The sequence below is a fragment of the Symphalangus syndactylus genome, chromosome 2 (genome assembly GCF_028878055.3).
Source record: "Symphalangus syndactylus isolate Jambi chromosome 2, NHGRI_mSymSyn1-v2.1_pri, whole genome shotgun sequence".
NCBI classification, from domain to species: Eukaryota; Metazoa; Chordata; class Mammalia; order Primates; family Hylobatidae; genus Symphalangus; species Symphalangus syndactylus.
In genome coordinates, this window is record NC_072424.2 from 18619414 (window position 1) to 18640674 (window position 21261).

Below are 21261 nucleotides of genomic sequence, written 5' to 3' on the forward strand. Positions count from 1 at the left end.
TCCCAACTTCTTGAAAACAGTGCATTGCTAATTGACAGATAACCCTCAGAGTTAACATTAAAACAGTGCTATCCAATAGAAATATATGAAATACATATGTAATTACAATTTTTCTAGCAGCCACATTAAAAAGCAATGAAATTAATAGTATTTCATTTAACCCAATATATACAAAATATTTCAACATAAAAATATTAAAAGATGATTAATATTCCTTTTTGAACTAATTCAATATAGGCAATGTGTAGTGTGCTATAATTACAGCACACCTGAATTCAGCCTAGTCACATTCTAAAAGGCTTCACAACCACATGTGGTGAGTGGCTACCATTGTGGGCAGTGTGGGTCTAGCACAGCCACCATCTGTACAATCAGCAAAGACATCTCTGACTATAAATGGGAATCTGCAGCACCTTAACTAAGGTTATCTATACACATCCCAGTGTGGCTCAAATTCAGGTAATTCAGGGGGAGAGAGGGGTAAGGCTTCCATTTTCTTACATGTCCTGTGGGTTACCTGAATTTATTTTAAAAGATTTGGGACATTTAACAATTACTTAGTGTCTTCTCTCCTTTGGTATCCCTCATGACAGCTATAAATAAGAAAGAAAAGTAGATGCTATTTGCCACAAATGTCTCAGTATGTGCATTTGTACTGTTGGGTCAGGCAAGATCACTGATCATGAGCATCCTGCAGAAAAATTATGAGTTAAAGTAATTCTTCAACAAAAGCCTGAACAATTTTCTTCTGGCCAAATGGCTCTCTTCACTAGTAGAATGTGGACCACAAAACCTGACAGATGCTCATTAGAAAGAAAAGCCACACTTTTTAAATATGAAATAATCTGTTGATAGGCATTCTTTTTCCAAATTCAAAAGCCTACTGTTTAAAACATACTATTTTCTCTACAAAGTATTTAGAAAAAATTTCAATGTTTCCTCTCATCAGTTTACTTAGGAGTTAAAAATGTATCACTTGTGGCCACGTGAGGTGTGTCAAGGATGGCAAAATCCTTGCAGGGCCGTTGCTCTCAGACCGGTTCTCTTGGCAAAATACCACCTACTTAAGTACTTGTGGAGACAGTCAGTGTTACTCTGTATCAAAACTTTTACACACAACCAGAGGATGATATCCTAAGCATATTTTAAATGCCATATCACTCAAGAAAATGAAACTCTGGGTCTTCAGAGTTTTTCTTGAAACTGAGAATAAGCAATAACCTTTGTATGGCACTGTTAAGGACAAGTGAAATATTCACGTCTTTTAATCCAGATTCACAACCTGGGGATGCTATTCTAAAGAAATTATCCTAAACATGAAAAAGTAATACATGACAAAGATCTCTGTCATGACTTTTTTATAAAAGGAAAAAATGCTTAGCAACCAACATTCTTGGCAATTGAGTTAATATAATAGCTGTGTGCCAGGTCTGAGTGTGTTATTCAGTTCATGCAATGCACTGACATGGATTTTCTCTCATCTTACAAATAACAAAACTGAAGTAAAGGAGTGTGTTTTCCAAGGTTAAAGAGTAATTGATAGAACCAGGAGTCATAAAGTCCACATTCTGAACCCACACAATACATTTCCAAATAGATCACAGTAGACATCTATTTAAATGGTAGTTATGAATTCTACAGTAATGTGGAAAATGCATAAAATACAATCTTTAGCAATAAAAGGTTATTAACCTGTATAGGTTAAAAATGTGTACAAGAGGCTGGGTGCAGTGGCTTTACAGAAGAATTCCAATTAACAAGTGTAGAAGGAATGAAAATTAGAAAAATCACCATAGATCATGACAGGAATAATTACTATAGAAAAGATCCACAATGGTTATGAAAATGAATAGTCTTAAGTTTACACAGAAACAATATTTACATAGTCCTAATTTCCCCTAAATATTTAGCAATTATAAAGAGGAAGACACAAAGTTTGCAGTGCAGAATCCTGGCAGATGCTACCCCAGCCAAGTAATCAAGCTTAACCTCAACAATACTACATAGGCCATCATGTCCTCCCTCCCCACAGCATGAGGCACTGAGAAGTGCACATCGCTTCTGCGGTGTCCTTCCTGACCATGCATAACCTCAGCTTCATCAGGAAAGAACACTGGACAAACCTAGATGGAGGGATGTTCTACAAAACAGCTGACCAGTACTCTTAAAAAATGTCAAAGTTATGAAAGAAAAGATTGAAGAAATAACATTAAACTATAGAGACAACTAAATGCAGTGTGGAATCCCAGACTGGATCCTGGAACAGAAAAAGGATGCTAGTGAACACCCAGTAAAATTTGTACTTTGGTTACTCTTACCATGCCAAGGTTACTTTCTTAAGTTTTGATAAATGGTCTGTGGTTATAAGTTGGTAATATAAAGGGAAGCCGAAGGAAGAGTATATGGAAACCCTCTAAATTACCTGTGCAACTCTTCTGTAAGTCTAAAACTTACCTGAAAATTGTATACATGAAGAATGCTGAAAGTATTTTGATCCGCAGAAATTTGATCCTTCTCTAAATACCAACACCTTACCATAATGTGATCTCCCCTCTCCCCCTGCAAATAATTTTAAAGAAATAAGACTTTGCATAAGAATGCCTTTATTCTTGAGAAGCAGCATACTCACCTCTCAAGTTTCTTCTCAATGATGGGTACATCTGATCCCATGGCTTGCTTGGTGATCTGCAGCATCTCTGCAATGCACTGAAGGGTATCTGCAACCCAAATATAACTGCTTGCCGATTTCTCCATAAACATACTAAAAAAAATAGCAGTTCTAACCCATATAGCACTGAATGAAATTTGTGGTTGTATAATTAAATACAAATTTATCTGCTTCGATTTATAGAAAACTGCCACCTGTTCACTAGTCTCCCCACTTAATTCACAATGTTCTAAAATTTTAAAAGAACAAAAGCAAAAGAATGAAATCAGGGAATTAAAAGTTTGTTCTAGTTCATGTTTGTTCAAGCACTGTGACAGATGCCGAGGCAACAGCCATGAATGAGACAGGCATGGTTCCTACCTGCTACAAATGAAAAGAACATGACATGTGAAGAGCCTTGACACCCATATGATCACTGATGGGGCCAAACTCCCTGAGAATCCCCGCTAAAGACTCCCTTGCCCCAAACTAATAATACATTCAGATAATTTCCCTGGGTTGCTGGAAACAGAGTTGCTATTTCAAGGTCTCATATTCCAAAGCTATTCCCTGGACTCTCTCTCATTCAGTTGGTTATGATATGAAATGTCCCCAATTCCATTTGGGCTTTTAAGAATAAATAGAAAGTTTTCACTGAATATTTTGATCTCTTCCTCTTTTTACCTTTTCCATCCTCTTCAGGATTACGCATTACAGCTCGCAGTGTGTGGAAATAGCCACTCGCTTCTTTGTATCTGTAGTGCAGTCGCATGCAGGAGAACTTTGGCTTACCAAAAAGAGTGGGTTCAGGGCCTAAAATCCCAAATGAATATGTATAACGTTAAATCTTTCACATAACATTTTCTTCTATTATCTTCAAAAGACCCAACATATTTTTCTTCGTAATATAAATGACAGCACACAAAATACAAACTTCTGGTGACCATTTGGTTTGATAAGGCTAGAAGAACTCTTTCAATTTCAATCATTTAAGCTTTCTTGATCCCTGGGGTAATCTTCATAAGGTAAATAATAAAAGGAATACAGTTATTATGATAAGACTATATCCATCACTAACCTATAACGAATAGAAAGGAAGTACTAAGAAGTAGACAGCCTGGAATATCCCTTTCTGGTTTCTAACAGATGTTATACTGGTCTCCAAATTCCACTGTAAGAAGAGCCACATTTCTGCCTTAGGATTTCATACCTATTCCCTAGACATCATCAAAATGCTACTAACAACAAATGAAAAATAATAGTGAAGAAAAGCATTTGTAGGTGAAACTTAAACCAGGTACTTGCTTAAATAATTTGACCCCCTCTTGGAAACAACAGCATTTGCTTTTTATGACTTGATTAGTATGTTAAAACTTACCTATTTCAATTTTTTCCAGGTTTTCTAGACTTAGTCGTTGATACTGGTTTACTTTATCAACTTCATCATCGTAACTAGATAAAGGGAAATGAAGTTAAGAGAGGATTTAAATCAAAAGCATATTTGGCTTGTCAGGGAAGGCATAATAGCTGCAAACTGTTACATACAGTTAACAAAATCTTCCACAGCACATACATTCTGGGGTAAAATGTTAAACATAAGAACTATTTTAAAAATTAAACAAGAATAACATATATATAGTTCAACAGCTAAGGGAAAATAAGTTTATAGATCTAACAGTTAAAAAAACCAACTACGGCCGGGCGTGGTGGCTCACACCTGTAATCCCAGCACTTTGGGAGGCCGAGGCGGGTGGATCATGAGGTCAGGAGATCGAGACCAGCCTGACCAACATGGAGAAACCCTGTCTTTACTAAAAATACAAAATTAGCTGGGCATGGTGGTGGGCGCCTGTAATCCCAGCTACTCAGGAGGCTGAGGCAAGAGAATCACTTGAACCCAGGAGGAGAATCACTTGAACCCTAGAGGCGAAGGTTGCAGTGAGCAGAGATCATGCCATTGCACTCCAGCCTGGGCAAAAAGAGTGAAACTCCGTTTCAAAAAAAAAAAAAAAAAAAGCAACTACAAGGTTAAAATAATTTGTTTTATAAAAACTCATATAAAATGAAAACAAACCTAAAACCTAACCTACAAGGCAAACGCACGCACGCACGCGCGCGCGCACACACACACACACACACACACACAGCAAGAGACGGAGAGAGAGATGAAGGGAGGGAGAGGGAGAGAAGGAGGGAGAAAGAGAGAGAGAGACAGAGAGAAACAAACTATGTATTTGGGAACAATACAGCTGTTAAATCTGATATCCAAAATCAAGAATGAAAAATCCATTATGATATATGCCAACAGGCATCTGGGCAAATGACTAAAAAACAATAGCTTACACAAAGCCAAAAATAAATTGAATATTCACTTAGTAAATACAAATTAGAACAATTCTGGTAAGGTGTGAGGAAACAAGTGCTTGTATTTTGCTACTAGCACTATTCATTGAGAGTCTTTCTGGAGATCAATCTGACAACAAACCACAAAAGTCATAATTCATCATACCCTTGTAACCAAAGAAGTGCGCAGGCGCATGCGTGCGCACACACACACACACACACACACACGTTATTGCATAAAGATAACTGCATCATTTGTAATAACAAAAAATTGTAAGTAATTTAATACCTAACAATGAGGAAAAACTTTACTACAGTAATGCAAACAATGATACGTGGTCATTAGTGATAAAAACGTATGGAATACATCCAAACCTGGGAAATATACAGGAAATAACACCAAATGCCAAAAGAATACAACATAAACATACTAATTTAACTGTAAAATCTTGCTTTCAAACCGATAAAGATAAAAGGAATTTAGAATGACGTAACAGTTATATAACGTAAAGGGGTTCAACGAAGTTTCATAAAATACATAACAAAACCATATTCTCACATTTTGTTGTTACGAATTCTAAAAAGAAAATTTACTCAAGTTTAAAAAACAAAATCAAAAGCTTTAAATCAATAAGCAACTTACTAGGCCACGTAGTAGGCAGAGTTAGAAAGCAGTAACAGCACATCCACATCTCTGTGAGTAGCATCAATGAGGCTAAACAAATATGACACAGGAGATTAAGTATTTTCATTTTCATCTGCATTTTTTGCCAAGCATATTTCTACAGCAGAGCTACTTAGGACAAAAAATTGGCCAGGGGGAGGGAAAAAAAGAAGGTAATCAGTGAGTTCTACTGCAGTTAGATGTAATACAATCTATACATTTGGACAGTCTTTAAAAAACAAGGAAAAGCAGATGTGGGAAGTGAGGGGATGGACAGTAGAGAAAGGCAGCCAAAGGAGGAAGCAGTCCCTTAGGAAATGGGATAATTTGAGGTGGGGGAGTGGTGGGAATGGAGGACGATAGAGAAGTAGTTAAGGGAAGAAGAAAGAAAAACGTGAGAGTGAGAAGGGAGAAATCATCTAAACTATCTCACATTATCTAATCTTCAAAATAACACACGGTACATTCAGGATATCTTTACATTCATGTGGAATGCATCTTTTGAAAGACTTTTACATGAATACAGTATTTATGTGCAAAAATGGAACAAGTCCGAGCTACTTTTGCATTTTTGTCATTATAGATTATTTGGCTTTCAATAAACAAACACTTCCTTATTCTATTTTGCCATATTTATACCCATTCTAAAATCAATGATGAAAATAAGAATTAGAATCCAGGTAGTGTTGATGAATCATGAAACCAAAACTACAGTAAAATGTACATCCTTGTAAAATTACCAGTAAGAAAATTCTTAAAGTATAAAATCTACAAATAATTAACAACACAGGCAGAATCTGAATTAAGATGAAACTTTTAGTCTAATATTAATCTAACAATAATAGCCTTTCCAGCAAAAGATAGAGATGTTTCTGCATTCTTATACTGGTCTCCAAATTCCACTGTAAGAAAGCCGACATTTCTCCCTTGGGATTTCATACCTATTCCCTAGACCTTATCAAAATGCTACTAATAACAAGCAGAAAATAATAGTGGAAAAAAACCATGTATTAAATCTGCGTAAGAATGAGGTCATTGTTTATTTTAACAGGTACTGCAGGGAAGGATTTACCATAATCTTAAACCGCAGTTTTTTACATCAGAGACACCTCGTTGTAGCTTGAGCCTAACAGTCTTAATCTAAAACAAATTCACCTCAATTTGCACGTACAATAATATATGCATTAACCAATTAACCAATGGGAAAAGGAGACCGATCCAGACAGTTTCATAGAGAATACCACCAAATAACACTGTAAAATGTTAAGTTTTACGCAATGATACTTACATGCACTCTGAAAATTGTTGCTTGAGCCAAGTCATAAAAATTACGTCACGACACATTTTAATATGAAATAAATTCTACTACTAATTACAGTGTTACTTTCATCCTAGCTCCTATTTTGGCATTAATATTTACATCAGCCAAACATGATCCTCAGTCAAAAACATTATGTCCTTAACAAAAAGCACTTGGCACGTAACAGGCAGTCGGAAAACTTCAACCCTCCCCCCACCCCCAATTTTACTGTAGTCTTAGCTGCAGTAAATATTTAATTCCCTCCCCACCCACCCTTCCCCTTTAAAAAAAAAAAAAAAAAAAAAAAAAAGCACGTTCAATACGAACAAGAAACAAGACAAAAAACCCTTTAGGTATATCCCCACCCCCCCACGTCTGCAGCTCTGAAGAAGCTGCTCTATTCGTTTTTGTTTTCCCGCCACTGGGGCAGGCCCTCCTTCCACACTATGAAGACGAAAATTGCCAGCACCACATGAAGCCCGACCACTGCGACAACGGTCGCATAAAAGCCGCTGTCTTCAGGGGACATCAACATCAGACTTTGGAAAAGAAGTAATTTGCAGGAAAAATATAACCCCACAGGAACTTTAACCATAAGCCCTGCAAAAAGGAGAAAAATCTTGAAAGTCATAGCCACAACGCCCTCAGACTTGGGCTCGGCTGCTGCGGCAGTGGCAGCCCGCTGCGCGGTAGGCGGAGGCCTGTGAGAGCGCGGCATCGTCAGTCAGTCCGTCCGTCTGTCCGTCGATGCCTCGAGGCTCAAACAGCTGCCTGCACCCAACCTCGCGCCTGCAGCAAATGCGGCGAATGCGGCAACTGCGACGCGGCAGTGCCAAGTCACGCCCAGGGGACACGTCTAGTTTCCGGACGCCCACTTCCGGCCTCAGCTGGCGGCCAGTGCGCATGCGCGCTCCATCCTGCGCATCCTACGCCTACCGAGGGCACAGACCCCGGCCCGGCGGGGGAGGGGCGCCAGGGTGGCCACTCCCGCGAGAGTTCACTGGCACCCTCGCCTTCGTCAGGGACAGTGCCTGCGGCTGGAGGGGGGCGCTGGCGGGCCGGGCGAGGGTACCGCGCCGAGCGTCTGGCCCCTAGGCCATCGCATGCCTAAGGGACAGTGGCTGCCGTGTGCCTGGCCACTCCATTACCACGGCTGGACCGGGCAGTGGGCCTCAGCGCACGGAAGCAAGTCGAAGCAAGTTGGGAACACCACTTGGCTTTGCGGAGAGGCGAGGCGGGCCCTGCAGGTCCGTAGCTTCCTCTCTAGTCTCAGAGCCTCGTTCCCGCTGTCGATAGAGTCGGGGGTTTCCTGCGATAACGGGCGGGAAAGGACAAGAAAGGCAGAGAGGTCGGCCCTGGCCACGCTGGAGTCTGTCTAGGGTAGCCCGGACAGAGCTGCGCTCAGCCTTGCACGGGAAAAGGGCCGGGACAGGCACTGACGTGCTGGACAGTTCCCGGTTTCTAGTTCTCTGTATCCGGCGCCCAATGCCCTAGGCCGGGACCCCGCAGCCAGGCCTACTTCCCTGCTGGGACCGCGCATTTCCAAACTGCTTGCCTGTTTTTCCACCAGATATTTAAACGTAGCTGGGACTGCAGTGAGGTGAGTGAGGTACTGGTCTCTGGTACGGATTTTAAAGGGTGTCATTAATTTTGTCGACAAGACAATTGGTGCAATATTTTTTAAAATCAAAATTAATGCAAAAATATGATAAATATGATGGACAAAGCATCAAACATTTAAGATAGAATACATCCCTGTAGTTGCATAATCGTACCTCACTCACCTGACCCTAATCCCAACCCTGTTCCCAACAAAACTTTATTTACAAATCAACAACCCAATTAAAAAATGGACAAAGCGTTTGAATACATGTTTTTCCAAGTAAGACACAGAAATAGCCAACAAGTACAAAAAAAAAATCCTTACCATCGTTTGTCATTAGGGAAATGCAAATCAAAACCACAATGAGATACCACTTCACACTAAGTAGGATGATTGCAGTTAGAAAAAAAGGAAAATAAGTGTTGGCAAAGATTGGAAATATTGGAACCCTCCAAACTGGAATGTACTGAAATACATTGCTGGTGGAGATGTAAAATGGCGTGGCCACTGTAAAAAATAGTTTGGCAGTTGCTCAAAAGTTAAACAGGATTATCAAATAATCTGGCCATTTCCACCCAAAAGAACTATTAAATAGAGACAGGTGTTCAAATGAAAACCTGTACACAAATGTTCATAGCAGCACTATTTACAATGTTTAAAATGTGGAAATAACCCAAATGCCCATCAACAGAAGAAGGAATGAACACAATGTGGTCTATAATGAAATACTATTCAGCTACAAAAAGGAATGAAGTTCTGACACATGCCACAACAAGGATTAACCTGGAAAACATTATGCTAACTGAAAGCAGCCAGTCACAAAAGGCCACATATTACATTATTCCACTTGAATGAAATGTCTAGAATACGCAAATGCAGAGACGAAGTAGATTAGTGGTTGCTTAGGGATGGGAGTGTGGAGGGTAGGGAAGTGACAGCTAAAAAGTAAGGGGCTTCTCTTTGTGGTGATGAAAATGTCCTAAAATTGACCATGGTGATGGCTGCACAACTCAGACTATACTACAAACCACTGAATTATATACTTTAAATAGGTGAATTATATGGTATATGAATTATATGTCTCAATAAAACTGTTTAAACACACACACATATTCCAGGAGTGGATGGTTGAGGCAGGCAGGCAGTGAGAGCAAGTCCCCAAGTCTGAAACCCGAGCCTTCCGCTGCCTGGCTCTCCAGAGACCCGCACCCCCACTGCCACTTCCAGGGCCACCTCTTGTCCTCCACCAGGAGCCTCTGTTCTGGATCAACATCTCCAGCTGAGCTGATGGACTGTACAGAGGTTCTATAGCAAACTCGGCCCAAGAGCAGGTTTCCAAATCTCTCATCAAGAGAAAGGGAAACAGAACACCACTGGGAAAATCTTTAAGCCTTGCAGTAAGTGGAAGAAAAATATTGGTAGCGAATTCAAAGAAATCTCAGCAGTATTATTAGAAAGAATCACACCCACAAGACAAAGACGTACCTGTACGAAGAGGAGTTGCTAAAGAATTCTCTAATCAAGATGGAAACGCAAGTTACTCTGAAAACAAACAGCACATGACACCTGCTGTCCACCGAGAGTAATCCATAATCCACGGGAGAGGAAAATGTAGGAAGAAGGTAACAGTTCTCTATCTGAAAAAGCATCACCTCTAGAAGAAAATAAACACTTGAAAACCATTCTGAGAGCCAGCCCCTGCTCCACCTCCTGCAGCTCCTCCTATGCCCCAGCCTAAACCCCTAAACCACCTGGCTCTCCAAAAGGGGCTCACAGTGGAGCCAGCCACAGGGAGATTAAGTGCCTTCCATTAAAAAAATACCAAGACTCCTGGTAGGCAGCCCTGATCCTGCTACGCAAACCAACAAGGAAAACGACCTGAGAAGCCGCTGGCTCCTACATCCACCTCATCCTGTCCCCAACCTTCAAAGGAACAAGTTTCTAGCAAAACATTAACCACGGGGACCACCAACAGCAAGGAAAATCTAGCAAGCAGCCAACACCTCAAACATTGTGAGATGCAATCAGTCTGGCATGGTGAGCTTTAGAGGAGATCTTTCCGGAACAGAGTGGAGAGTCTCAAAATTTAGCAGCCATGCCTTTCTCCAAAGAGCAGACCACACACAAATTCCACAAGTCTGTGAACCTTGTGTCCTGTGTTCTACCTCCTCCTCCTGACAATCAACACGTCATTCCCTCAGACACTCCTGCTGTCCTGGTTAGTGATGGAGCGCTCCCCTGCCCATCTCTGCCTTAGACCCAAGTCAGCTTCTCTGGACTGAAGAGCCAACAGACAGAACCACTCTGCATCAGACACTGGTTTACACATCAGAGAAGACAACATTTTCACAACCAACAATACATCAGGAAAGATAGCACCTCAGCTAACGATTCCTACACTGATGGGAAAATCTTCAGAATCTTTCAGTGTCCCAAAGGATGAAGATCAAAGGGAGTCACTGGGCCAATGACTGACGGGTCTATTTTGGATACCAATGACCACAAGGAAGAAGATAAGGATGGCAGTAGAGGCTCTGGCACATAACACAGGTAAAGAATACTCTCACAATCATTCTTGGCAACTGACCACCTAAGAAAGAATCAGAGGAAAAAACACTGTGTAGCAACATCTGAGCAAGAGAGTCAGGGAATCCGACAACAAATTGGAAAGTAATTGGGAGACTTAGAGGCCCCCAGTGGAAGCTATCCCAAAACAATAAAGAAGTAGAGGGCTGGGCACGGTGGTTCACACCCGTAATCCCAGCACTTTGGGAGGCCAAAGCGGGCAGATCACAAGGTCAGGAGATCGAGACCATCCTGGCTAACACGGTGAAACCCCGTCTCTACTAAAAATACAAAAAATTAGCCAGGCGTGGTGTCAGGCGCCTGTAGTCCCAGCTACTCTACTTGGGAGGCTGAGGCAGAAGAATGGCGTGAACCCAGGAGGCAGAACTTGCAGTGAGCCAAGATCGCGCCACTGCACTCCAGCCTGGGCGACAGAGCGAGACTCTGTCCAAAAAAAAAAGAAGTAGAAACAAGAAACAAACATACAACTAAAAGGCAAACTCAGCAGAAAACTCAGCCTGAGACCCACAGTGGGGCAGCTGCAAGCCCTGGACCAGGTTAGCATCTAAAGACAAAGCAGCAATAAGGATTAAACAAAATGAACTTAAAGGTTCATTGTCCATCATGCCACGTGAGACTATCTGGATCATCTTTAGGGGTAGCCCCATGTGCTGAAAACCTGATAACGCACTGAATGCGTGTGTTTCAGCTTCACTTGTCGTGAAGGAAGAGTGGGCAGCTGCTTTTTGGGGAAGAATTCCTCAGCTGTACAGCCCAAAGGCAGCAATGAGCAACAGGAAGGACTGGCCCTTGCTGTCTAACACATGTGACTGATGATAAGTTACATGTGACTGATGATAAGTTACGTGTGACTGATGATAAGTTACGTGTGACTGATGGTAAGTTATTCTTCATCGGGAACTTTATTTTTATTATTATTTACTTATTTTGGACGGAGCCTCACTCTGTCGCCCAGGTTGGAGTGCAATGGTGTAATCTCGGCTCACTGCAACCTCCGCCTGCCAGGTTCAAGCAATTCACCTGCCTAGGCCTCCCAAGCAGCTGAGACTACAGGCACCTGCCACCATGCCCAGCTAATTTTATTTTTAGTAGAGACGAGGTTTCTCCATGTTGGTCAGGCTGGTCTCAAACTCCTCACCTCGTGATCTGCCCGCCTCAGCCTCCCAAAGTGCTGGGATTACAGCCGTGAGCCACCACACCCGGCCCTAGGAACTTTAATTAAAGAAGGTGAACAGAAGATACTCACTGGCTCCCTGTATAGTGCTGGATTAAAGAAAAATAGGAAATGCATTTACTGGGCACTGGACAGAGGTGGGAGTCAAAAATCAGGAAAAAAGAGAAGCATTTCATCATGTTAATGAAGAAAAGAAAACTGAAGCACAGTGTCATTTCTGAGGCAGATATTTGGTAGCTGAGAACTTAAAAGATTTGAGACTCTAATCACCCAATGGTGACTTTTTTTTTAAGAGACAGGGTCTCACCACATTGTCCAGGCTGGTCTTGAACTGCTGGCCTCAAGTGACCCTCCAACCTCAGCGTCCCCAAGCACTGGGATTACAGGTGTGAGCTACTGTGCCCAGCCAGTGATTTAAAGACCTAATCCTAGAGGACTATTCTTGTTTCACCATAGTTTTTGTTTTCGTTTTTTTGAGACAGGGTCTCACTGTCACCCAGACTGGAGTTCAGTGCTGCAGTCATGGCTCACTGCAGCTTCAAATGCCTGGGCTCAAGAGTTCCTCCACCTCAGCCTCCCGAGTAGCTGGGACTACAGGTGTGCACCACAATACCAGGCTAATTTTAAAATTTTTTTGTAGAGATGAGGTCTCAAACTCCTGGACTCAAATGATCCTCTTGCCTTGGCCTCCCAAAGTGCTGGGGTTATAGGTGCAAGCCTCCACACCATTATTCATTATTTTGATTAATACAATTGCCAGAAATAAGTATGTTTTTATGAATCTTTGCAAGAGGCTTTTAATGACTCTTAAAGCATCCTTACCCAAACTTTGTTGTAAACTTTAAATAGCAAAGCTATATACACTTTACATTTTTTAATACTCTTCACCCCAGGGTACCAATTTTCCATAAAAATTACAGAATTGGAAATCAAATCATCAAGTGCAATGTCAGCCTACAAAATCGTAGCCAGCACTAGAAATAAACCTTTGGTTTTTCCCAATTTTGATTATCCCAAAGTAGACACAAAAATACTTGACTGAAGAAAGATGATATTGACAATCATGATACTGATACCCTCTTAAAAATCTAAGTGCAGTTAAAACTCAAGGAAAATGCAGGTGTGCTGCTAGCAGTTATTTCTGAATGGGAATTAAAAGTACTCTTTTTTTTTTTTTTTTTTTTTGGTGCTACATTAAGTTGGATTGCTGCCACTAAAACAAGTGAAGGACATGAATCAAAATAGCTTTACCAAATGGCTTAAACAAACACAAAAACCTTCTGCTAGGTTGTGCGTGAAGAAAACTTCATCTCTTATTTTTGAAGTCCACATATTATATCCATACATAACAGTATTTACTATCAAAGTGAAAAAAATCCATGGGATTAATGTCATGGGATGTTTCCCTATGAATCCACAGTCAACGTTGTTTTTTATTCCTTTTAATATATAAATACTATCTTTAATTGTACTTTCAAGCACATTTTATGCCCCTATTACTAAAAACACACAAAATGTATGAGATAAAATCGAACTAGAGTGCCTTACTCTTAAAGCTTGGGCTACAATTTCCCAAAATGTTTCTGATTTATAATATTAAAGATTATGATTTTAGATTTCAGCCTAAAGGCAAGCATTCAATCTAGTGGATAGATTTAGATCCCGCTATTCACTGATATTTTGAAGAACCACTTGAAACTGGTTTTTGTTAAAAAGAAAAAAAAAAGAATATTAGTTGGCCTATTTATTTTATAAAAGGCCAGGACCACTTTATAACCAATAAAAATACCCAGCCTCACTGTACCTCTTGTTGCACTCACTTATGTGCATTAATACAATAAACCTAGATTCTAGGGCAGGGAGTGGGGAACCCACAGCCAGCTGCAGGCTGTAGTTTGGCAATTTGAATTTTTTTTAATCAAATACTGCACTAAAATATTTTTCTTCATTACCAAGTTTTTAGAACCCCCTTAATTTTGCACCCAAGGCAAGTGCCTCAGTCAGCTTACCTCACTACCAGCTCATACAGGAAATAGCCATGCACCATGCATCCATGCCCACAGCTTTAGGGACAACAGCCAGTGTTAATCATGACAACTTCCCAACATCGGTTAAGCAAGCTGGTCACCTGGACACCACTCCAACTCACCTAGGGTCACAGTCAATGAGGGCCCAGCCCCCATGGAACTTCTCATCATCAGGCAGTAGTAACTTCATGTAACTTTGTAAGAGCTGGCTAATTAGTTCCTGGTGGCTTCTCTGATTTTCCTTATGCAAAGCTTCATGTTCTTTCTCCTTGGTAAATATGGAATAAAGATCTTCTGTCACTGGAATGCCTTGCATCAAATCTAGGGTGGAATTGTTAATATCTGTCAGCATTTTAGTTTACTAATATATTTTTTAAAAACAAAAGAGAGTATAAGACCTAAAACTGTAAAGCTCTTGGAAGAAAACACGAGCATTTATAAATCTTTGTAACCTTGGATTAGACATGATTTTTAAGATACAACACTAAAATCACAAGCAACAACAGAAAAAAAAAGACAAATTGGACATCATAAAAATTAAAAACTGTGTTTCAAAGGGCACCATCACGAAAGTGAAAAGATAACCCCTAGAACAGGAGAAAATATTTACAATTCATCTATCTGGTAAGGGACTTGTATCTAGAATAAAGAACCCCTATAAATCAATAATAAAAAGATAAGCCAATTGTAAAATGAGCAAAGATCTGAACAGACAAGCTAACTTCCTCCTGTTGAGGCATGCGGCACAGCCTTAATAAATCATTATAATCCCATTTCCTATGGAGTTATTCCTCCCTATCTCATTGGCTCATGGGACAATGACACTCAAGGAGGCTTCAGCGAAAGAAGATCTGCCAACCACTGGCCCTACACAGGAAAGTGACAAGCACAGATTGCTACTGGCTTCTATCTCGCAACTTTGAAGATCTCTCAACCAGCTTTAGGATCTGGATGCAGCTGATGCTATGGATGGCTGAACTGAGAGGAGGACAGAACTGGGGTCCTCAATGATATAACTGAGTAGCTAGGTCAACCAATGGAAGCAAGATACTTTTTTTTTTCCTTGAATATCAACTGCTAAAATCCAATTCTGCAGTCACAGCATGTACCCTCCATGTCTGGCAAATGAATCAAACTTCTTTACATCAGACTTTTCAAATTCCTAAGTGGCCCGTATCTAGGCCCTACTAGACTGATGTGTGCACTAAATAATCAGGTGAAGAAATAAGATTTCAGAAAGACTCTCAGGGACCACAGGTCAGCTATGTTACATTTGGTTCTAATCCAGAACACTCTGCATTTATTTTAATCCTATACAGTAACATCTTCATGAATATTAAATTTTAAAAATGTCAATGCATAAATTCTACCAGGCAATCTATCCTTCCATTTCCTCTTCCAAAAAAAATGATGAGTTGGTTAGGGTAATCTCTAAATCTGGTACCCTAATATTCTATTAAACATGCTTATGGAAAAGGCTGGTATATTTGTCCACAGCAAGAACATAGAACAAATAGCATACAAGAAAAATAATCTGGTTACATTGCTCAGCCTTGAGTAATGAGAAAACAAACGGAATATGAAGTTTTTAATTCTTGAGGTTTTAGGGTACCTTATTCCACACTCCAGAAGCTTCAAACCCTGCTTTCTATTACCTGAGTAATAAACTGACAAATATGCATGGAAAATAGATGGTTTCTTTTGTTGCTGCAGCCAAAAATATTTGTCAAATTCTAATCTTGTAAAAATTTGAACTTGATGTATTGGGTAAGATGCTCAATACAGAAACACAAGTATATTACAGAACATGAATTATGTTAATGAAGCTGGTTTCCGTAAAATATTAGCCACAGAAGACATAAATTTTGAGGAAAGAAAAGCTTTTCTGCTTCTTACCTATAACAGCTTGCCTATAAGCATCCTTAAATCGGTTGAGGTAATATCTGTTTGCTGAGTTCACTCCATCTTTCATAACTCCTGCTAACTTCCTTTCTCCTGTCCTTGTAAAGTCACCCTGTCAAACAAAAACTCATTTTGACATCTTATTTAAACACAAGAATGCCCCCAAAATAAATTGTGGGCTTTCAGGTCAAGTCTGGAATTCTACAGGCTTTTATAATTTCCAAGGTCTGACTTTTATAATTTTCAAATAGTACAGTTAAATTAAAATATCTACTAGTATTCTACCCTGATCTAAGCTTGTCAAATGCCATTTGTGGCATCAAGTCTTCACAGTTAGATGGTGCTTTAGGGTAAAGCCATTCTTGGCAATTTGTAGAATTTCTAGAATTTACAGGTCAAAACAAATTATATGACAAACACCAAAACAATAAAAATTATTTATATCTCAAACTGGTGTAATATTCAAAAGCCAAGTTTCTGATGTGGGAAAATGTGGATAGTTCCCTAGAGTTTATCACAATGGGCTTTTAGCCTGGGTGTGTAGATGAGTAGCTCTACACAGGGAGGAAAAGCAGGGGTTTCCTTACCTTGCTGCACATCACCAGCACCTGTAGAACAACCCAGTGGCAACTTAAACTGTTTTGTTTCCCTTGTGCTTTTCACAACAAAGATGTCAGGGCAAGCCCCTAGAGAAGTGGTGACTTAAGGCAAGGAAGGTGTAGTCTCTTTTTCCCCATCCCAACCCCTCTATTTATCTCCAAGGCAATCTCAGAAATCTCAGTCCAAAAACCGACAATTTAGGAAGAACATGCTGCAAATCAGGCCAGTCACAGGCAATATTAGTAGAGCAACAAGTCTCTGTTACAGAAAAAAGGTATGAATACTCATCCCAAAGAAGTTTAAAATCAAGGGGAAAAAAAGAGAAGTATTTCTCTTTAATCACTAACTTGTACCAGGCTTTTTTTTTTTTTTTTTGAGACAGAGTCTTGCTCTGTTGCCCAGGCTGGAGTGCAATGGCACAATCTCAGCTCACTGCAACCTTCGCCTCCTGGGTTCAAGTGATTCTCACACCTCAGCCATCTGAGTAGCTGGGATTACAGGCGCACGCCACCATGCCCAGCTAATTTTTATATTTTTGTAGAGACAGGGTTTCACCTTGTTGGCCAGGCTGGTCTTGAACTCCTGACCTCAGGTGATCCACCTGCCTCAGCCTCCTAAAGTGCTGGGATTACAGGGGTGAGCCACTGTACCTGGTCTTTACCAGGACTTCCAAAGTTTACTTTCTGTAATTAATAAAAAGCTTTTGATATTTATCACTCAACACAAAAGAAGGACTGATGCCTATTAAGTCCTTGATGGTACAATCTGTGTAAGAAGTACCTTGAGATGAACTAGAACCTTGAAGAATGATGAACATAAACCTAATTTAAACAAATTCTAACACTTCCTACTGCCACAGAGGACAACGCCCTCAGACTGAGTAATTTATTTACTAGAAAATATATTTTATATTTAACTTAATATTCTGTAAGGACTAGCTCTATAGGATCTTCAAAGGACTTTTAACAATAACTAAAACATTTCTTCCACATTTACATGTGTCAGAGAATATTCTAAGCCCTTATACGCATTGACTCCTATGATCCCATAACAGTCTTTTGAAATAGGTCTAGTATAATTCCTGTGTGACAAATGAGAGTGGCTAAGTGACTTGCCCAAGGTCACAGCTAGTTAAGAGGCAGGGTCGGGATTCAAACTCAAAGACGAAGTATGACACTGGTGGCCAAAACCTGCCAACAGACATGCTCTGTTTTGTCAGTTTTGAAAACCAACCATTTCATATAAAATTCTGGATTTCCAGAATCCCTTGAAAAACTGGAGGGTCTGGCAACATAGGCCCCTCCAAAGAGAGCACACACTCCTCCTCAGGTCCACACAGCCCCCTCTCCCTCTGATGTAATGTGTGGCCTGCTTGAGTCACATTACCCGGCCCTGCCTTAGCCAACCATTTCAGAAAAGAATCAACTACACACATCCCCAATCTGGAGCCCACATACATTTCTGTGGTTTTAAACCATAGTCTAATGTGTGTCCTACATAATGACCCACAGATGCTTCCTGCAAGTATTTACCTTCAGAGCAGCTGTCCCAGCATACTGTCTGCTAATGGAGTCACCATTATTGGCCCACATTATCTGGTAGATGCGATTACATTTCACAGGTAATGGCTGTTCCGGGGGCATCACACCTAATTTTTTCAGCTAAAATGAACACATTGGTGGATTAACTGTATATGGGCCAGGAAACCATAGCAAAAAATGTGTACTGCAGAAAAAGGAAACATATTCATATACAATTAAGGACCTTTAAATAAAAGAAATGGTCTTTTCAGACTCATTTTTTTTTTTATTATACTTTAGGGTTTTAGGGTACATGTGCACAATGTGCAGGTTTGTTACATATGTATCCATGTGCCATGTTGATTTCCTGCACCCATTAACTCGTCATTTAGCATTAGGTGTATCTCCTAATGCTGTCCCTCCCCCCTCCCCCCACCCCACAACAGTCCCAGGAGCGTGATGTTCCCCTTCCTGTGTCCATGAGTTCTCATTGTTCAATTCCCACCTATGAGTGAGAACATGCGGTGTTTGGTTTTTTGTCCTTGCGATAGTTTACTGAGAATGATGTTTTCCAGTTTCATCCATGTCCCTACAAAGGTCACGAACTCATCATTTTTTATGGCTGCATAGTATTCCATGGTGTATATGTGCCACATTTTCTTAATCCAGTCTATCGTTGTTGGACATTTGGGTTGGTTCCAACTCTTTGCTATTGTGAATAGTGCCGCAATAAACATACGTGTGTATGTGTCTTTATAGCAGCATGATTTATAGTCCTTTGGGTATATACCCAGTAATGGGATGGCTGGGTCAAATGGTATTTCTAGTTCTAGATCCCTGAGGAATCGCCACACTGACTTCCACAATGGTTGAACTAGTTTACAGTCCCACCAACAGTGTAAAAGTGTTCCTATTTCTCCACATCCTCTCCAGCACCTGTTGTTTCCTGATTTTTTAATGATGGCCATTCTAACTGGTGTGAGATGGTATCTCACTGTGGTTTTGATTTGCATTTCTCTGATGGCCAGTGATGAGGAGCATTTCTTCATGTGTTTTTTGGCTGCATAAATGTCTTCTTTTGAGAAGTGTCTGTTCATGTCCTCTGCCCACTTTTTGATGGGGTTGTTTGTTTTTTTCTTGTAAATTTGTTTGAGTTCATTGTAGATTCTCAGACTCATTTTTAATAAAGTAGTGCTTGAAAGATGGCTTTATAAATTGCTACAAGTTGAATAAATATAATGAAATATTTATACTGTTTTGGTACAATTTTTAATGTGCAGGATCATACTATTATATTTTGTCTTTGTTTTAAATTTGCCTATGAAGTGAAACTGAATATCAAAAAAGCACACAGAAACAATACTAATAGTGGCAGAATAGTTAAATGCCTAGTAAGTGTTAACTCTGTGCCAAGGCTAAGGTTCTAAGAGCTTTTTTAAACAGTTTTTTCACATTCACTAGTCCTAACAACACTATGTAATCAATACTGTTATCACCTACATTTTACGAATTATGAGACTGAGGTTTGGAAAGGTTAAGTTCTTTGTATGGAGTCAAAACCTTGTATGTGGTAGAGCCAGGGCGTAAACTCAAACCTGGCTGCTTAAACACTGTACATAAGATAAACAGATTCATGTCCTCAAAGTACAGTCACAAGGTTATTTGATGTATTTTATTATTTTTATTTTTATTTTGAAGAGTCTTACTCTATCTCCCAAGCTAGAGTGCAGCGGCACGATCTGGGCCCACTACAACCTCCACCTCCTAGGTTCAAGTGATTTTCATGCCTCAGCCTCCCGAGTAGCGGGGATTACAGATGACTGCCACCACGCCCAGCTAGTAGGGACAGGGTTTTAGTAGACAGGGGGTTTTGCCATTTTGGCCAGGCTGGTCTCAAATTCCTGACCTCAGGTGATCGACCCACCTCAGCCTCCCAAAGTGCTCAGATTATAGGCATGAGCCACTGCACCCAGCCTACACACCACATTTCTGCTTGGCCTGCTGGATCTGCCAATAGGAGGCACTCAAGGAAGCACATGAGACAGGAGGAAGAAAAAGACACAGGCTCCTTCACCTGTGTTCCTCCTGTCAGCAGCTCCCTCCCCAACAGCCTGGGCAACAGAGCAAGACTGCATCTCAAAAAAAAAAAAAAAAACGCAGTATCAAGACTCCCAGCCCCAAACACAGAAGGGTGGGCTTGGAGGTGAGAGGGAAAAGGTAAATGACCACACAATGCCACCCAATGGACTTTAAAATGTTGGCCGTCACATTTTTGAAGTGAGTGATTAAGAAAATCTCACTTTATTTAACTGATTTTCAGCGCAGGTTGTGCTTTCCAGGTTTTAATGCAACAAGGGTGTTTGTATGTTGTAAATGTTCTATAGAACATTTGACATTTGAAAAATATTTAGCTATTTGCTTACTCATGGAAAAAAAAGCATTTCGAAATGAATATTTGCAATCCAACAGAATCCAAATTACCTGCTGTTCCATGACCACTCTCGCAATGGCAGCTTGGACCACGTTGGTGCGATCCAGGCAGTCCATACAATTAACACGAAAAATCCCTTCCTGCTTACATATTACCCCAGCTTCATCAACCCTTTTTAAAAATAATACAGAATTATTTTACAATATAAAATAATAGGGTTTTCAAAAGACAATTCTTTAAAGTATATCAATAAAACAGCAGTACTGGCTGTAATTTGCTTGGTGTATCTTTATATGCCAGGCATTATTGAGTCATTTATAGACATCATTGTTAATTTACACAATAACATAGCAAGGAAGATATTATCCTCATCTTAAGGAAAAAAAAAACTGGGGTGCAGAGAGACTTGCCCCAAGTCCTGTAACTACTAGGCAGAGCTGACATCATCCCAAGTTATGTTTTCC

General features: G+C 40.3%; 1 protein-coding gene across 4 annotated transcripts in view; it reads right to left on the bottom strand.

Annotated features, from left to right (window-relative positions):
- Positions 1-21261, bottom strand: part of INPP5F (inositol polyphosphate-5-phosphatase F) — a 102716-nt gene that overhangs the window by 2655 nt on the left and 78800 nt on the right. For 2 of the 4 annotated variants that reach the window (XM_055247182.2, XM_055247201.2), the window contains 8 exons: positions 20848-20968; positions 18379-18507; positions 16241-16358; positions 14467-14665; positions 5634-5705; positions 4026-4099; positions 3332-3460; positions 2630-2717 (listed from right to left, as the gene is read on the bottom strand). In XM_055247182.2, coding sequence (XP_055103157.2) covers positions 2630-2717; positions 3332-3460; positions 4026-4099; positions 5634-5705; positions 14467-14665; positions 16241-16358; positions 18379-18507; positions 20848-20968 — 930 coding nt within the window. Of the gene's footprint in view, positions 1-2629; positions 2718-3331; positions 3461-4025; positions 4100-5633; positions 5706-6942; positions 7215-14466; positions 14666-16240; positions 16359-18378; positions 18508-20847; positions 20969-21261 lie in introns of those variants that run through there. The other 2 variants (XM_055247191.2, XM_055247212.2) reach the window with 2 other exon arrangements.